The sequence below is a fragment of the Serpula lacrymans genome (assembly GCF_000218685.1).
Source record: "Serpula lacrymans var. lacrymans S7.9 unplaced genomic scaffold SERLAscaffold_1, whole genome shotgun sequence".
NCBI lineage: Eukaryota > Fungi > Basidiomycota > Agaricomycetes > Boletales > Serpulaceae > Serpula > Serpula lacrymans.
This window is the reverse complement of record NW_006763290.1, coordinates 3,664,631-3,680,870: the sequence shown is the minus strand read 5'-3', so window position 1 is coordinate 3,680,870 and position 16,240 is coordinate 3,664,631. Positions and strand designations below refer to the sequence as shown.

At 39.9% G+C, this 16,240-nt stretch overlaps 3 protein-coding genes across 3 annotated transcripts; all 3 read right to left on the bottom strand.

Moving 5' to 3' along the window:
* Nucleotides 1-919: 919 nt before the first annotated feature.
* SERLADRAFT_344916 (uncharacterized protein) lies at nucleotides 920-1,081 on the bottom strand (the record flags this gene model as incomplete). Its single annotated transcript, XM_007312562.1, has 1 exon — nucleotides 920-1,081. A coding segment is annotated over one exon (162 nt), but the record flags the coding sequence as incomplete, so codon positions are not given.
* A 1,632-nt stretch (nucleotides 1,082-2,713) lies between these two features.
* Nucleotides 2,714-3,166, bottom strand: SERLADRAFT_432357 (uncharacterized protein; the record flags this gene model as incomplete). Its single annotated transcript, XM_007312561.1, has 1 exon — nucleotides 2,714-3,166. The coding sequence occupies one exon, from the start codon at nucleotides 3,164-3,166 to the stop codon at nucleotides 2,714-2,716; it is 453 nt and encodes a 150-aa protein (XP_007312623.1).
* A 6,232-nt stretch (nucleotides 3,167-9,398) lies between these two features.
* SERLADRAFT_404776 (uncharacterized protein) lies at nucleotides 9,399-10,297 on the bottom strand (the record flags this gene model as incomplete). Its single annotated transcript, XM_007312560.1, has 5 exons — nucleotides 9,399-9,542; nucleotides 9,603-9,685; nucleotides 9,796-9,978; nucleotides 10,039-10,099; nucleotides 10,142-10,297. The coding sequence occupies 5 exons, from the start codon at nucleotides 10,295-10,297 to the stop codon at nucleotides 9,399-9,401; spliced, it is 627 nt and encodes a 208-aa protein (XP_007312622.1).
* Between the last annotated feature and the right edge of the window lie 5,943 nt (nucleotides 10,298-16,240).

The window sequence follows — 16,240 nt, the reverse complement described above, 5'->3', positions numbered from 1 at the left end:
GGGCTTTACTGTTACTAGTTTCTAGTTTTGTATGTGATATACTGTTCCAATATTGCCTTTGCAATTATATCATATTTAAGTACTGCTCTTTCTTTTTACTGTGGTGTGTTGACATGATTATACATGACTATAATCTGTCTGATCCTGCCATATAGCTTGATTATTCTGTCCACTACCTATACTGTCCCCTTCATTGTTACTGTCATCAGGATCATGGATGTGTATGAAGTTGTGAAGAATGTAAAATGTAGGAACAAGCTTTGATTGTACCTCTAAAGCATACTCTAGAGCTGCAACAATTAGTTGAAAGTGTCTCTTGATCACCCCAAAGATGCATACAATAGTATTACAAGCTTGAGTATGATGTAGATTGAAAAGCTCTTTGAAGTCTTTGGGCCTGAAAGATAACAAGTATGAGCTGAAATATCAAATTAGAAGAAACAAAGACTTTGTGAAGCTTTACCCACGGTAGTGGACTGTTACGATAACACATTTTTGGACCTTTACTTTTATTTTCATTCTCCACTTTAACCTTTTACTGTAGTTTTCTCACATTGTGCCATGTGGCACTTTCCTTTTGTTCAAACTCCTCTTTCTTGCGCTGCGCTGCCTTTCTTCTTATTTTAGCTACAAGCCTTTCACATAGTGAAGCTGGTCACACGGGCTACACCCTCTGACATCATCAGCCACTGCTTTATCAATTGTATTGTACAACATGTACAAACAACCTGTAGCAGTATAAATACCTCAATAGATCCAGAAGACTCCTCAGCGAGTCCTCCTATTGTTTACCCACAATTAACTCAGTCCTACCTTAAGGGGTAACCACTCCCTTTCATTACTCTCTGACCAGTCAACAGTACATACTGTTGATTGGTATTCTCTTTTTTTTGCTTGTCTGACTTGTGCGCCAGAGTAACTAATTCTTGATTGTTACAGGGACCAAAAGAGAATCACATGAGGGAAAGTCTACATCTGCAAGATAATATAGACCTGGAGGAATTACAAAGCCATTGCTCCAAGCATTGTTGCACACACAACTATTTGCAGCACTGCCCTCCCAGTCAGATAGGACAAAACATCATCAGGAACAAAAATATTGATATGACTACTATCTATGGCACCACAACACTGTTTAAAAAAGGGATAGAACTTGGGCTCATCTCAGATTTCAGGAGGGACCTCCTCATTAGGGGAGATTGGGGTATTAGCATACAGTGAAAGATCCTATGGGTAACAAGGTTTGATACTCGGTGAATGATATTAAAGAATAAACATATGTGCATATTTTGAAATTGTATCAGCACTATGCTGGAACCTCTCATGCATATCCCTATTTGTCCCACCATTGCAACACATTCAGAGAAAGATAGCAAGCTGCTCCTGTGTTGAGAAATGCTTGGAGTGACAAAAACCCTCATGATTCTTGAGCTCTTGAAGGAGCCTGTGGAACATCAGAAAAAACCTAGTTGCCTCTTGTAGCTATCATAGCCATTATTGCACTATATAGCAAAAATAGCAGCTATAGTTTGGCTAGACAAGTCCCTATTATATAGTGCTATATAGCAGCACTATTTTGAGACATTTGCTATACCAGTTATAATAGCACCTCTGTGATACATGTACTATACCTCTGCTATAACTTCTACCATAGAACATAAGAGCTATTTTTACCATAAAATATTATTCCAGAGCATTTATACTATTTTTACTTTTATTATAATCAGAGATCATATTCAGTAAAATCAACATATATTTCTAATACGGTTACATGACACAGGTAAAGATAAACTATCCTAACAAAACTGAAACCATACCTATAAATCAGATACTGTAAGTTATTCATACTGTGTAAATGCACTCAGTAATGTTATATAAATGCTACCATGAAATTACTCACCACAATTTCATGGATAGCTTGTGAGTTTTGCTTGATCGCTCTTCAAGTCTGTGCAAGTATTATAATAACCCAATGAGTGACTACCACCAAGTATTAGATTGGTGAACTTACCTCTGCATATTCACTGACAACTCAGAAAAAATTAAAGTGGTTATACATATACCAATAAATCACTGTAATGACAAAAGACATCAGTGGGGATAGCTAGGACTGATGAGTCCCATATATAAGAATTCTGGACACAAACTATACCTGAAGGTAAACTTGTGATATGGTGGTTAAATATGGTGGTGGCATTCATAGCGCTTATGCCAATGCAGATGGTGGCTGAGAATAAACAGAGCTTGTATTAGTATCACATGAGATAATTGTTAAAAAAAACATATATTAAGCTAGTAAGGCACTTATTCAGTGTTGTACTAGCTTGATTTTGTTGCAAAAGGTAGAGAAAATCCAAGTGAAGCGTCCAAATGTACTGGGCTGTGACATGACTTGTGACATAACACAAGTGCCACATATACATCAAAAGCTGACTTTGAAAAAAAAATGGCACTCTAATCATAGGAAGTGTGTGACAATAGACAGTGGCATCATTTATTTTCACACACTCTATTTTAGTGTACAAAGTCAACTATTATGGTGCTCTTCACTTAGCCACCACCTATTTTGTGCAATATTCCCACCCCTTTAAGAAAAAATCTGATTTTAATTTTGTCTTACCAAAATAATCTTTTTGACAAGGGGAACAAAACTATAAGAGTGATTTTTTATTAGATTAAATTTAGTGGATATAAATTTATATATGGTCCATTTTCAGTCAAAAAGGTGTGTTATGGTCTCCAAAACATGTCTGTGTGATTTGTATTTTGTTGAGCTGAATTTCTTAACCTGTAACTGTGTATCTTTGGTCCTCAAGCCTGACCAATATGCCTCCATCCTCAGAATCCAACCAACCGCTCTCAGGATCTGATGGCATTTCATAGTTGCTGCTACTGGGCCAGCACTCACCCCACCAGTATATCCACAGTTGGAATCACATTCCAAGTCCAGCTTCATGAGCATGTATCTGGGTTTGGCATGGTCTGCTGGTGTAAGATGCATGGCCATGTCATTGTCAGTATCTCCCTTGAGCCATTCAGGCATCACTTCTGCATAGTAATGGACTGCAGATTCTGGTCCATCTTTGGGTGTAGCGGTGACTCTGCTGGTGGGCCATCTTGTAGCTCTTACTTGAGCAGCCTTTAGTCTTTGGGCTTTCTTGGACATCGGGGGGAGGACAAGATAATGTCTCACTCAATTCATCACTGGTCTTGTCCCTCAGTACTGTACATAGGGTTAGGGTTAGTTTATTCTCCAAATCAATTTGGCCACTGCACCAAACAAGTGGCACCTAAGTGATGAGCACCATAGAAAATTTCACTTTGGTGTGGCAATTTAAAACATTTAAAATTGTTTACACACCAAATCTAATCTAATCATGGGAAGTGTGTGAAAATGGACAATGGCACTTTGTCCATTTTCACACATTCAATTATAGTGTTCAAACTCAACTGCTGGAAAATTCGCTTTGATGCCACATATTCAAATTCCACTTACATTCATCCTTGTGCATCAAGCAAGACAACTCAACTTATTTGTTGTGATGTCAGTGGTGTTCTCTAGTATCTGTACAATTGAGTATTTGTGATAGATTTTTATAAAACCATGAAGCTAATTCACCTGCATATCAAATTATTGTCTGCACAACACCCTGATTTAGCACTACACCAAATGAGACCCAGATGGGTTGGATAATGTGAAGTCAAAATAGCTGAATTCCAAAGCAGATATGAAGGCTTTGGATGAGACAGGCAAAGTACATACCAAATCTTCCCCAAGCCTCCGTCTGGACCTGTTGACTAAAGGCATTCTATTCCTAGGGTAAGGCCTTGACCTTCTGACACCTCCAGGGTGTGGGTGATGCCTCCTGTTGTTTTGTCCAGATACTGATGATGAAATTCTGCTTTCAGAACGTTGTGAAGTTTCAGGTGGGTCTGATTGAATTGCCTTGAGTCTTGCAGCAAGTTAAGGGACATGAGAATCTCCAGATGTCTCTAAACAGTCAATTTTATCCTGAGTCAAAAAAATGAGCCAGGGTCAATAGGGAGGTTGTTGTGTATGGCTGGTTGAATGTTCCCACAGTCTTAACATCATGTGGCAGCGGGCAGGAGGCACAAATGTCTTGGCAGGACACTCACACCATCAAATAGTGAGCGGGATTTCTCATGGTCCTGCCTGCTTACCTCTGAGGCTATAATGCATCCCTTATACTGGCATCTTGTGCCACACACCTGTTATAATTCAATTCATCTCTCAAAAATGGATCAAGCATACTGAGGATAGACGTACTATTCAAGTTATCAGTGATAGAAGGACACACAAAAGTAGTGTGGATTGATATATCATGCTTACCCAAAGTTTTAGCAGGTTTTACTTCACCTCAAGGATGTTACAGCCTGACCTCTATACTACTACAGTTTATTGCTACAAGGATCTCTGTAAACAAAATGGTCAGTTAGCACCCTACCTTTAGCATGTGTGAAAACTATGCTTACTAAATTAGCTGAGAGACAGCAGTGGTTATGCTGAGCTGCCTTTATTGGCCTATACTCAAGCCTCACAAGTCAATCTCAGCTACAGATACAGGGTAAGTCACTCTTTTCTTACTGGATAGTTTTACTGGCTGATTGAAAAACCATTAGATGATATCTTTTGTATGGCCACATAGCTTGAATAAGATTGCGGCTCACAAGGCAATGGATTTTGAACTGAATAAGGAGTGATCTGTGCATAGCTATTCCAATCTACAAGTAATGGATTTCACCCATGTATTCATGTCGCCACCAATTCCACTATGGGCCAATCCCGATGTGATTTCTAATCTTGTCCACTATCACAAGAAAAAGGTCATTATTATGACTTAAAGGATTACCTGGATATTTGTTTTGCTGAGCAAATGCAGAAGCCCCATTAAACCCCCAATATATTGGACATTTTGAAGCAGTAGAGAAAAGACACCCATTTTCTTGAAGAGTTAACCAGCAAACTAGATCCTCATGCAGGTGATATTGTGAAATGGCATGATTAGGCTTATCCTGAGTCAAAAAAATCACAGTCAACTTACTCACCATCTCATATTATGCAAAAATGGATTTTTGGATATCTGGTTGGGATACTACCCTGTCAGAGGGGACTGTGGTGTCTATTGTGGAGGAACTTTGCAGTTTTTTTTAGGTATCAAAGGCCCTAGACCTTGTGGATATATTATGCATGGTTAGTGTCAGGCGTATTCCCCATATTTCCACACAAAATACAGAAAAAGGCAGGAGGACAAAATAGCATCATTATTTAATAAGGTGAGTCATTATTCTATAGAGAACTCTTACTAGTTAGCTTAATATGAGATAGGTTGTCAACAATAACTTGCAATCAGTTTCAATTGATGCTTCAATGAGGAAGTCACACCAATGGGTGTCATCTGCAAAAAGGCTGGTGTCTAATAGATGCAAACCAGACCTAATGCTTGTTGATGATATTGTGGATGGGGGCTATACCTGGCTTCATCTGCTCTCTATGTGCAAGGTCAAATATATGGATCTTCCCCACCTTGTCAACCTTGTCATAGGCCAGTTGGCAGATACTGCATTGTTTGTCTTTTGTGAGCAAGTTGCTAGGAGATTTTACATTGGATTGTCTCTTTGCAGGCCCATGCTAAGGATATCACTATTAACCAGAGGAGGCAACACTACCACTTCACCATTTGACATTAATAGATACCCTGAGCTATTTATCAGGATCATGATCTTCCTTCATTACTCGCAGATTAGATGGCTATGCTACAACCATGCTATGGATCACAACAATGAGGATGTGCCATTTTTGTGTGTCAAGCATGGTGTAGCTACTCTACACTTCAGGCTTTGAATGTTCCAGTTGAGCTCACATCTGCCCAGTCTACAAAGGAGGATCCTACAATCTGTCCTGCTTGTCACAAGAAGCTTAAAACTCCCATCTGTTGTCAGCAAGAAGCTGCAAGTGGTATAACAAATGGAAGTGACAAAGTTTAACAATTCCAGGAGAACTTGATAGGGACAATGGTTTGGAGGCAAGAAAAGTACCTGATATGTTACCTGATGAACTTAGACCTATGGATGAAGACCCAGAAGATGTGGTGGGTTGCTATTATGATCATCTGTATGACCTAATTCCCACAGAATCTGAGGAGAATATGGCTGGACCCTTAAAACATCCTGATGAAGATGATGAGAAGTGGATTGAGGTACCCCATATGGATTCAGATAAGGCGGATGGATCAGGGAACATTTTTTCATCCTTTGCATCAGAGTTAGACTATATCAGGAAAAATACTTTGGCTATATAGACTCTAATAGTACTATAGTTGCAAATATAGTTGTCATAGTGATCATAGCTGCAATAGAAACCCCAACATCTATTCAGAAACAATGTGCTCTTATAGTACTCTTATAGTTGGCTATAGCCTCTTATAGCACTTATAGCATATGACTAAATATATGAGTTATGAGAGAGCTTGTGGCTGATTTAAAAAAATCAATCACACACACAAGGTTTGAACTCTCAACCTATTGGTCCGTTTTTTTGATGATCAATCAATCTACAGCCATATACCACACATTTATCCTCTACACCATACAGGCTTACAAAATATACTATACATGTGTAATATATTGACCTTTCAAGAGGGTTGCTTGCTGAGTTATACAGGATAGAATAGGCCATAAATCATTTGACAGATCAATGGCAATACCAGGGGTACATTGCCTCTTCTCTCTCTCAAGCACATATATTGATTTATCTCTTTCAACCAAGGTGGCTGATAAATTAAGTTTATCCTACCACAATATATATGGGCTTTATAAGCTGGTCAACCGTGTTCCAGAATGTGCTACTTGGAAGACTAGAGAATTGTGGTTCAGGAATAGTCCTAATTATAAGCATATGGTTTATCATTGTGATCCTATCAAAGCTATCAAGTCCTTGCTAGAAAATCCAGCTCATGCCAAGGATATTGTCCACAGGCCCAAGCACATCTTCACCAATACTTCAAAATTGCACAGGATTTACAATGAGATGTGGACCGGAGATTGGTGGAACACAGTACAGACAGATGGCATGAATCCCCCTGTTACCATAGCCACAGATAATATGCAACTTACCCAGTTCTCTGGCAACAAGTCTGCTTATCCGGTGTATCTAACTCTGGGTTCTAAATAGTGTATCTTTTGTGCTATGTGGCACTTTTTTTTTTTTTTTTCTAACTCCCGTTATCTTTACTTTCTCATGCCACACTACTGTCTTTATTTATAGCTACAACTCTCTCACGTGGTGGAGCTGGTCACAAGGGCTGCACCCTATAATATCATCAGCCACCACCCTTAGCAACTGTATAGCAAAACATATACAAACAAACTATAATAGTATATAAACCACAATTGATTAAAGGAGACTCCGCAGCAAGTCCTCCTGTTGTTTACCCACAACTAACTTGGTTCTACCACTATGGGGTTTATCCACTCCTATTTTCCTCACACTTGCTTGTCTGAGTTGTGCGTCAGAGTATCAAAACTTTGGTTGTAACAGGAGACTCCTCAGCAAGTCCTCCTGTTGAATACCATCAACTAACTGGTTCCTAAGGACTTGAGTCTATTGCTCTTATCTTATTCAGCGCTATCCTCTTAAGTTCCTTTGTGTGTGCACCAAAATATAACTTTGGGTATTGTCAAACTAGGACTCACAAGCCAGACCACAGAATTAATCCTGCATGCACCTCAGCATTAAAAGGAGTTCTTGAGAATGTTTTTGACTATACATTGACCATTAGGCTTAGTGCCAGGCTATAAAGTCTAAAGGCTATTCCCCAAGTTCAAGGTGAGCCCTTTGTTCCAAGGAAAAAGAGATAAATGAGTTCAAAACAAAGTACTCAGGCCAGTGTCAGGAAGACCAGGCAATTGCAGGTTAGTTCCAGGAATGTTGACATACACACATTCGGTGTAGCAACAATTATGTTCATCCATGGAGTACTTGATGTCTTCCAGAGTTCCCTCAGCACCATTGACTACTTTGCAAGATATTGCCACATTTTCAGTCACCGTGACACACATGCCGCACACAAGAGGTAGCTTACCCAAGCTGTCATGAGACACTGTAGAACCTACCTTATCCCATACAAATCATTGTAGCTCATTTTTGAGACACTGTTTTTCATCATATCTTTGGAGTGGTAGACAATAAAGTCTTGGTTGAAATTCCGGGCAAAATTTCAAACTTTTTGATAGTTAATGGCATCTCTCAATACTTTTTTGCAGACAATTACAGGTGCATCTTTGAAATCATGGTGTTTGTCAGAATCATGTGCGGACAGATACATATTACATGCAACATTTATTTAAAATGTTAAAGTCTGACTCACCAAAGTTACAACCATGTATGTTCATCGGTTAGCACACTAGTTCCATTCCATGCACATCCCAAGCAAATCCTCTGCAAGAGGTTGATGAAGGCCGGATCACCCTGTGCACGCCAGTTTTGCTTGAGTCCAACAACATTGTTCACTTAATGCCACAAGAACGCACCATGTAAAGATGATTGCCCATATTTGGTTTGTGTGGTATTAGGAGTAAGGCGGCTAACTAATAAATAGCCCAACAATGTGGTCTCTCTCACTGGTTTAAGTTGTCCAAAGTCTCCTGTATGGTTCATATTGATTCCACTAAAAGGTTTCAAAGTACGTGCCACATTGTTAAGCTTTGGCAGAAGAAAGGCGGTGAGATATATCACTTAATAGAGACACTGAGACCATAGAAATCTCATCAATAACACGGTAATTAACATCTCTCCATAAGTTCTCCAGTTCATTTTGATTTGGCTTATGTTGGGATTTCAGCAGAAAGGTCAATAAATGTATGGTGGATCCACCTATGAGAACAGCAGCACAACAAGTAGGTGCACTTAAAAGTAATTCATGGCTTGAGCGACACTTGTCAAAGGAATTAACAATTGCTTTGATGACATGGCTTTTTCCAGATCCCCCAATACCAGCAATGTAAAACATCAACTGTTCAACACTTTTAGAAGTGTAATGCTTGCCCACAAGCTCTACAGCACATTATTGTTCAGTGTTAGTAGCAAGGCCAAATTAGGTGATAATGCATTGTAGAATGTGAAACAGAGTAGAAGAAATAAAAATATCAGCAGGGATAGTGCCATGGTGTGTAGCATGAATGTGTTCAGGATGCAGTTCAATCAACAAAGAGTTCACTTCATATTCTTTTCTGGGAGGCTTGTGTGTAACTTCTTGATGGACTTTGCAGGGTCTTTTCCTTTTTTTCAATTCTTTCATCAGCAAACTCTGGATTTGAATATTTGCCATGTCCTCCTCAGTTGCCAGTGCAGGAGGAGAGTATACCATAGGAGGTGTGTATTATATGGGGTTGTCAAATACACCCGCACGGTTCAAACTTGACAGTACTTCATTAACTTTTTCCAGTTTCTTATCAGGCTGTACCACTGATTCTACCACTGCAAGGGCATCAAAAGCTCCATCAATAATATCCAACTCATTGCGCTGCAAGATGGCTAAACGTCAGATATCTTCCTGCTTGAAGTTTACACCCTCAACACTCACAGATTGGTTTGCACTTGTTTCTTGTTCTGCTTCTGATTGGTCACAGGCATCTTTGCACTCATATTCAATGCACTTGTTTGTGACTATGTTGCACACATAAGGTGAGAACTGATAATGCTCATAAGCCTCTCACCAGCTCTGATTGACCACTTTCAAGTCACAAACAGTGTGTTATGATTTAAACAATATTAACATTGCTCAGCACCAAAGGTCATATCATGAATTGCCCCGATCCGCTCAAGCCAATAGGTTACCCAGCAAAACAGGAGCAAAAGGAACTTCTCGCAAGTGCACCAAATGCAAGTCTTTTTGTGGATGGGGAGCGATAAATTGACCATGAGGAAGAGGTGTTCTGCCAGAAGGACATGGAAGATTGCTGTGTTCAGAAATATTGGTACCGTTGTTTGTTGTACAGTAGGTAGAAGCTTAGACATACAAGCAATTTCTTGTGTTAATGGAATCTTAAGGACTTGCTCACTGTATCCCCACAAGCTCATCTTTCCAAATGTTTCATCAGTCCCTCGACAACAATAACCTACAATGTCCATATTAGCGCTGAATTTTTGACCGTCAAAGGTGAGAAGAACATGTTTGTGGGAGCTCTCAGGAAGCTCAAAATCACCTTCATTCTTATCTTCATCTTTGTTGTCAGAAAGTCCTTCTTCCACAATATCATGAAATCTATCTCCGGGCATTTCTGAGTATTCCATTTCTTCATGAAGTATATAACAATGAACATCACCCTGGCAAAGCAACTTAACATTATGGCTTTTGTAACAGTCACCTCCACTCACGAGGTAACTCATGACCCGTTGGTGAGATATTTCTTAACATGGCATTATCACATTTACTGCTTTTGTAAACAAACTTCAATGTCTCACTGCAGTGCTGTCAGATGAGCCTGAATACTTAATGCTGTTTTGTTTCACAGCATAATGCAGTGTGTCAAATCCAACATGAACGGGCAAGAAACTTTTATTAATATAGTCTGTAACGTAATAAACTAAAGCTTTTGCTGTTTCACCAGATCCAATATACTTAATGTCCATATTGCAGCGCATCAAGAAAATCACAATGTTGTTGAAGTTGTTGATGTGTGGATGCAATCAGCGAAGCAAAATAGACTCAGTGGTTGGGTCTATCTCTGATAAAGGTTGCGTGGATCTATTGATTCATATCCTGCAATGAGAATCATCACACGGTTCACCAGGTTTGAGGTGCTTCCAGCACATATCAGTATGCTCATGCCAATTACAGGTAATGGACACTTTCTTTACAAAACTTTGAAAATCATGCTTGAACTCAGTTTTGTTGTGGAATTCTGAAGGGAAGTGTTGAAGATGAACATTGTCTACATCTGGAGGGCATGAAGGTCTGGTAAGGGGCACACCTGCACTTTCTTGCAAAATGTCTATCATTCCGGGTAACTTGTACTTGATGATGGACTCCAACCATGATATCATGCGTTCTTGGTAAGCAGAATCATCTTTTATGTTATCCTTTAATTGTTGTGGATTCGGGTTTCCCCGTAACCAGAGAAGAAGATGACATTGCAAAGTACTGTGACCTTGGGCTTCAACCATGCCATAAAATGCTTCACTATGTCAAAAAAGACCAGAGGATTGGTAGCTGTGTATAACAACAATCTTAAGAAATTGACTCATCATCATATGGAAAAATTGACTTGCTGCTGCAGGGTTCTTGGCCACAAATAAGCTTTGTTCACATGGAGACATGGCCTGCCATACTCCTGGCAATAAATGACCTAGTGTTCCTACTAGTGGATGAGACACATCCAATGGATTAAGGGTAAGAAAAAGAGCTGGAGTACCGAACCTTTTGATGAGTGCTCAGATTTTGTTTCTGCAGCACAACTTGTAGCCAGTGAATCCCTTAACTTCTTTGAAAATAAGTTTCAACTTGTTCAGAAGTTTAATCACTTTTTTCTGATAAGTGTTGCTGGGTTTAGCTGATGAGTTTCTCTCCCACAGCCAAATAAGATCTGTCAATCCAGGCACATGTTCGGCGAGTTAAGCGCCTACATTGTTTCATAAGTGAGAAGGAACTCAAAAGCATATATAGGCAAAGTTAGGATAGGCAAAGTTAGGATCACATTGGAAGTGTCCATGATCTTGCATCAACAAATTGTGAAGTTGCCTTTCAAATGAGATGCATTGGCATTCTGTTTAATTAAGGTGATAAAAGGAACCGACCCCCCATGGATCCAAGTGCAGGAACAAAAGTGACAACATTGCTGGATCACTGTCATTCATCAAACAAGTACCACTTTGCCCATCCAAACAGGAGGCAAGAGTAGTTGCTTTCATCACTCTTCAACTTGCAGGTGAATTATCACTGATTGTATATACAACAGCATCAAGTGTATAAACGGGTTTTATTGTTGAAGAAGATGCATTATGATCCTCTCGTATACTGTACCCAGAGTGGCTGAGTTTGCATTTCCTTCCGCTGGCACAATGTTTAGAGAGACAGTGCTTGCCAGTTGATCATCATCATCACCCTCATACATTTGTTCAAAGTTCTCATTGCTTTACTGTACTCCACTACATCTATACCACAGATTATTTGCTATCAGAAAATCAAGCAAAGTTTTAACTTTGCACTTGCTAATGACAACAGGATGTAATTTTTGAATGGTCTCTCGGTTAACAGTGGTATCTGTGCCAACAAACAACGCTGTGATTGATTACTCAATATCTTCTTGACAGGGAGGCAAAAACTCTCAGACTTTGATTATATCTTGTGGCAATATAGCAACATTCCCTTTCACATAACTTTGAGATGTAGCAGAATCTGCACAAATTCTATTTTCCTTCCGAGAAAAAAGGTAAGATAACTGAGTGGAACAACATTGAGCTATGAGCATCAGATTAAACAAAGAGCTGTTATCAACACAATCAATAATTTCTCCAGGAAAAATGTCATGCCTATAATATTGAAAATTAGCCCAGGACTCAACAGGCTGCTTTCCGTGCTCTATGAGAGAATGACAGCAAGAGGAACACATATCTACGGTGCCTAACTCAGCAGTGTGTTGAGGGCCTCTGTAGGAGGTAGGTAACATGTGGGGAGGTAGTAAGTTGTTCCTTAGCAATTTAAGGTCAAAACCCACAGGATCCACTGCCTGCATGTCTTCAAACAGTGTTGTCTGACCACACACAGCACATGGACTACCCTCTTTCCATCATCAATGGGCACATTCAATTCCACAACAGGCAGTGCATTAGTCTGCCAACATCCATGACATCCAAACAACAACAGAAAATAAGATTTCAAAAGAAAAATGTAAGCTGTAACAACCAAGAGTTAGTTACTCTGGCGCACACAAGAACACACTATAAAGAAGATGTTGAGGGAGTGGTTACCCCTTAAGCTGCAGAGAGTTTGTTGGTATACAACAGGAGGACTCGCTGAGGAGTCTCCTGGATCTATTGGGGTATATATACTAATACAGAGTGTTTGTACTTATACACTGTACAGTTGATAAAGTTAGTGGCTGATGATGTCATGGGGCTAGCCCGCATGACCAGCTCCACTGTGTGAGAGAGTTGTATCTAAAATAAGAAGAAGGCAATGCGGCGCGAGAAAGAGTAGTTTGAACAAAAGGGGAAGTGCCGTGTGGCACCATGTGTGAAAGCTAAAGTGTACAAGGTTAAAGCGGAGAATGAAAAAGGAGGAAAGGTCCGAAAATTGTGTTATCGTAACATAGGCTGCACATGAAAAAAAGGAATAATGTGCATACCTGCAAAATGAGCAGAGGAATGCGAAGAGGCTGGGACGGGCAGTACTTGCGGTGTAGAGGCAGAAGGGGGAAAAACCCCACCTGATGACAAGGATGCAACCGGTGGGGACAAAAATGCCGGAGAGGGTGAAACATTTGAAGAGTGTTTAAGAGTTTTGGAAGTACCAGTAGTCTCATTGAGCGCAGAGGGAGATTGGCCCATGAGTGGGGGTAATGAGTGTGGAAAGAGGAAAAAAGAATGTGTGTCTGTGGCAGTACAATGAAAAGAGATGGTGCTCACATGCTAAGTGTGGATGGTCGGTACAAATCACCAGGGCCAAAAGTAGTGTCAATAGCTGGTTATGAGACCTGGTAGCCTACGGTACCAGGAATAGAAATGAAATAAGAGACTATTATGTAATTCTATAGGTATTGTATAGTTTCTTTACTTCAGTCAATGGGTAAAAGACTTTAACAATGGATGAGGAATGAGTAAGTAAAAATTTGCTGGAATGTCTGATGTCTAAACTAGGAAGGAGATTGTGCCACTTGTGGTTATTGGCGTCTACCTGTCACTTACACTTGTTGTGCTTGGGCTGCACACTCACTAAAGCCTAATAATGTCATGAAATTTTAAGGTTGACCTTATCACAACACAATGGGATCCGCACCCGTGTACAGTGATTCTGGACCTTCTGGGCATGCAACCAATCAGTATGCTTTCCAAGTACGTCTTGGTAGCTTAGTTGGTAAAGCACCAGACCATGAAAGCTGGAGTCCCAGGTTCAAGCCCTGGCCAATGCATGTTTTCTCATACTATAAACAAATGTCATAATTTGTCAGACCTTACACAAGGGTAAGTAATGTATGACATGGCAAGCTCAGAGAATACCTGTCATTGCTGGAGCTATACTTTTCCACCATTTGAAGATCATCATCAGAATGTATCATTCTATGCTGACCATGCAGCAGATGATACTACTCTCAATATAATGGACAGTCAAACCTTACTTGGCAGATTTCTATGCTCAACATAGGCAAGTTCTCTCTTCTCTTAACTGAGTCCTACCCAGACTCTAAACCAGTCAACAGATGTGTGTGTATGCTACATCCTAGTGCTTACACTGCGGGCATTAGCTTATTTAAGCCCAGCTTATATCCTGAAAATATGGGAGTTCTGGGTTCTGATTGGCTAGAAAAAGCTAAAATTGAATGTTTTCAGGATATAAGCTGGGCTTAAATAATCCAATGCCTGCAGTGTTAGTGATTATATAATCTGATTGTATAATTATCCGAGATTTTACCAAAACTTGAGTTGAGTATACCACACATGGCCGACTGGCACAACTTGTAGTGGCGCCAAGTTTGGCCCTATTTGCCTTTCCGCTCCTTCCACTCAAATTGAGCAAGTCATGACCGACGTCTGGGGAAAATTGATCAAAGTTGTAAAAATGAAAAACAATTCAAATATAATGTACCTAAGTGATGTATATTTTGCCACAAGTGAAATGGCCTGAAAATACTGACTGGTGAGCGCCCAACTGCTTGTGTAGCACATTACATATCCTTTGTGCATTGTGTATAAGCAACTCCCGGGCTGTTTTGTGGCTAGGTTTGTTGCTCTGTAAAACTCCTTGGATCACTCCTGAAAGTGTGAGTTCATTCTGTTGTAGACATGCTATAATGTTACTTAACCAGCTTGCAGTACTATTTCCTGGCATTGCGGCGGTGTCCTTAGGTTAGTGTAGGGCAGTCAGGTCCTTATATAGGTTGCTATAATTATGTTTTACATTCCTTGCACAATGCTGTATCTTTGCAGGTCACTTGCAGCCTATTTCACTTGTGGCAAAATATAGATCACTTAGGTACATTATATTTGAATTGTTTTCTACTTTTACAACTCTGATTGATGTTCCCCAGATGTCGGTCATGGCCTGCTCAATTTGAGTGGAAGGAGCAGAAAGGCAAATAGGGCCAAATTTGCGCCACTACAAGTTGTGCCAGTCGGCCATGTGTGTTATGCTCAACTCAAGTTTCGGTAAAATCTCAGATAATTATACAATCAGATTATATTCCTGATACCATCAGGTTACCAGATTTCAATCATCAAAATGTCCATATCATCTTTTACTGGACCATAATTTGATTTGTGTAAGTTTGGCCTTGCATTCCGATCCGGCCCGTTCCAAACAATTATCATCCTTGCCTTCTTCAACACATTCTTTTTGGCAAATTTTGTTGTGTTCAGATGTCTTTCACTTGAGGTTAGAAAGTTTTAAATATCATTGTTCTTTGTTTACAGTTTTTTAGATACAAATGGTGGTCCGTCTACTGTTCTCTTTTCTAGTAAGTGAAGATGGTTCAATAATCAATTATACAGCTCATGTATGACAGATCCATCCAGCAATGTTACTTGTCTGCATTCCAGTTATGAACATCGCAAAACTTTTGCTTGTACATGGAACATTGCTTTACTTTTCCTTTGCTAATACCTACATCTTCTCTCCATTGTTTACTGGTTGTTATGGGTCATTTGGTTGAAACTTAGACATTTTGGTGTTTATATGGGCTTTTGCCAACAATCGTGAACTATGGTAAACCTTGTGGTTGATGATATTATTGATGTACGAGGAAAAGGTCACGCAGACCGATTGTCCACTGCCCGTTTGCAAAAGAGCTTTCAGTTCACTGGTGTCTATTCAGGAATGCAAATACCGCCAGGTCACCTTTGGCCTGTAGGTAGTGAGGTTGTTGTCAGAATCAATCACTTAAAAGAATTCCTCAACAATTACTCACATCCCACCGTCGCAAACCCGTTGGCTTTAGCAAGGGCCCATTCTGTGTGTGCTGGATGTTTTGCTGTGAAGAAGACATTGGTAAGGGCTTTACACCATCA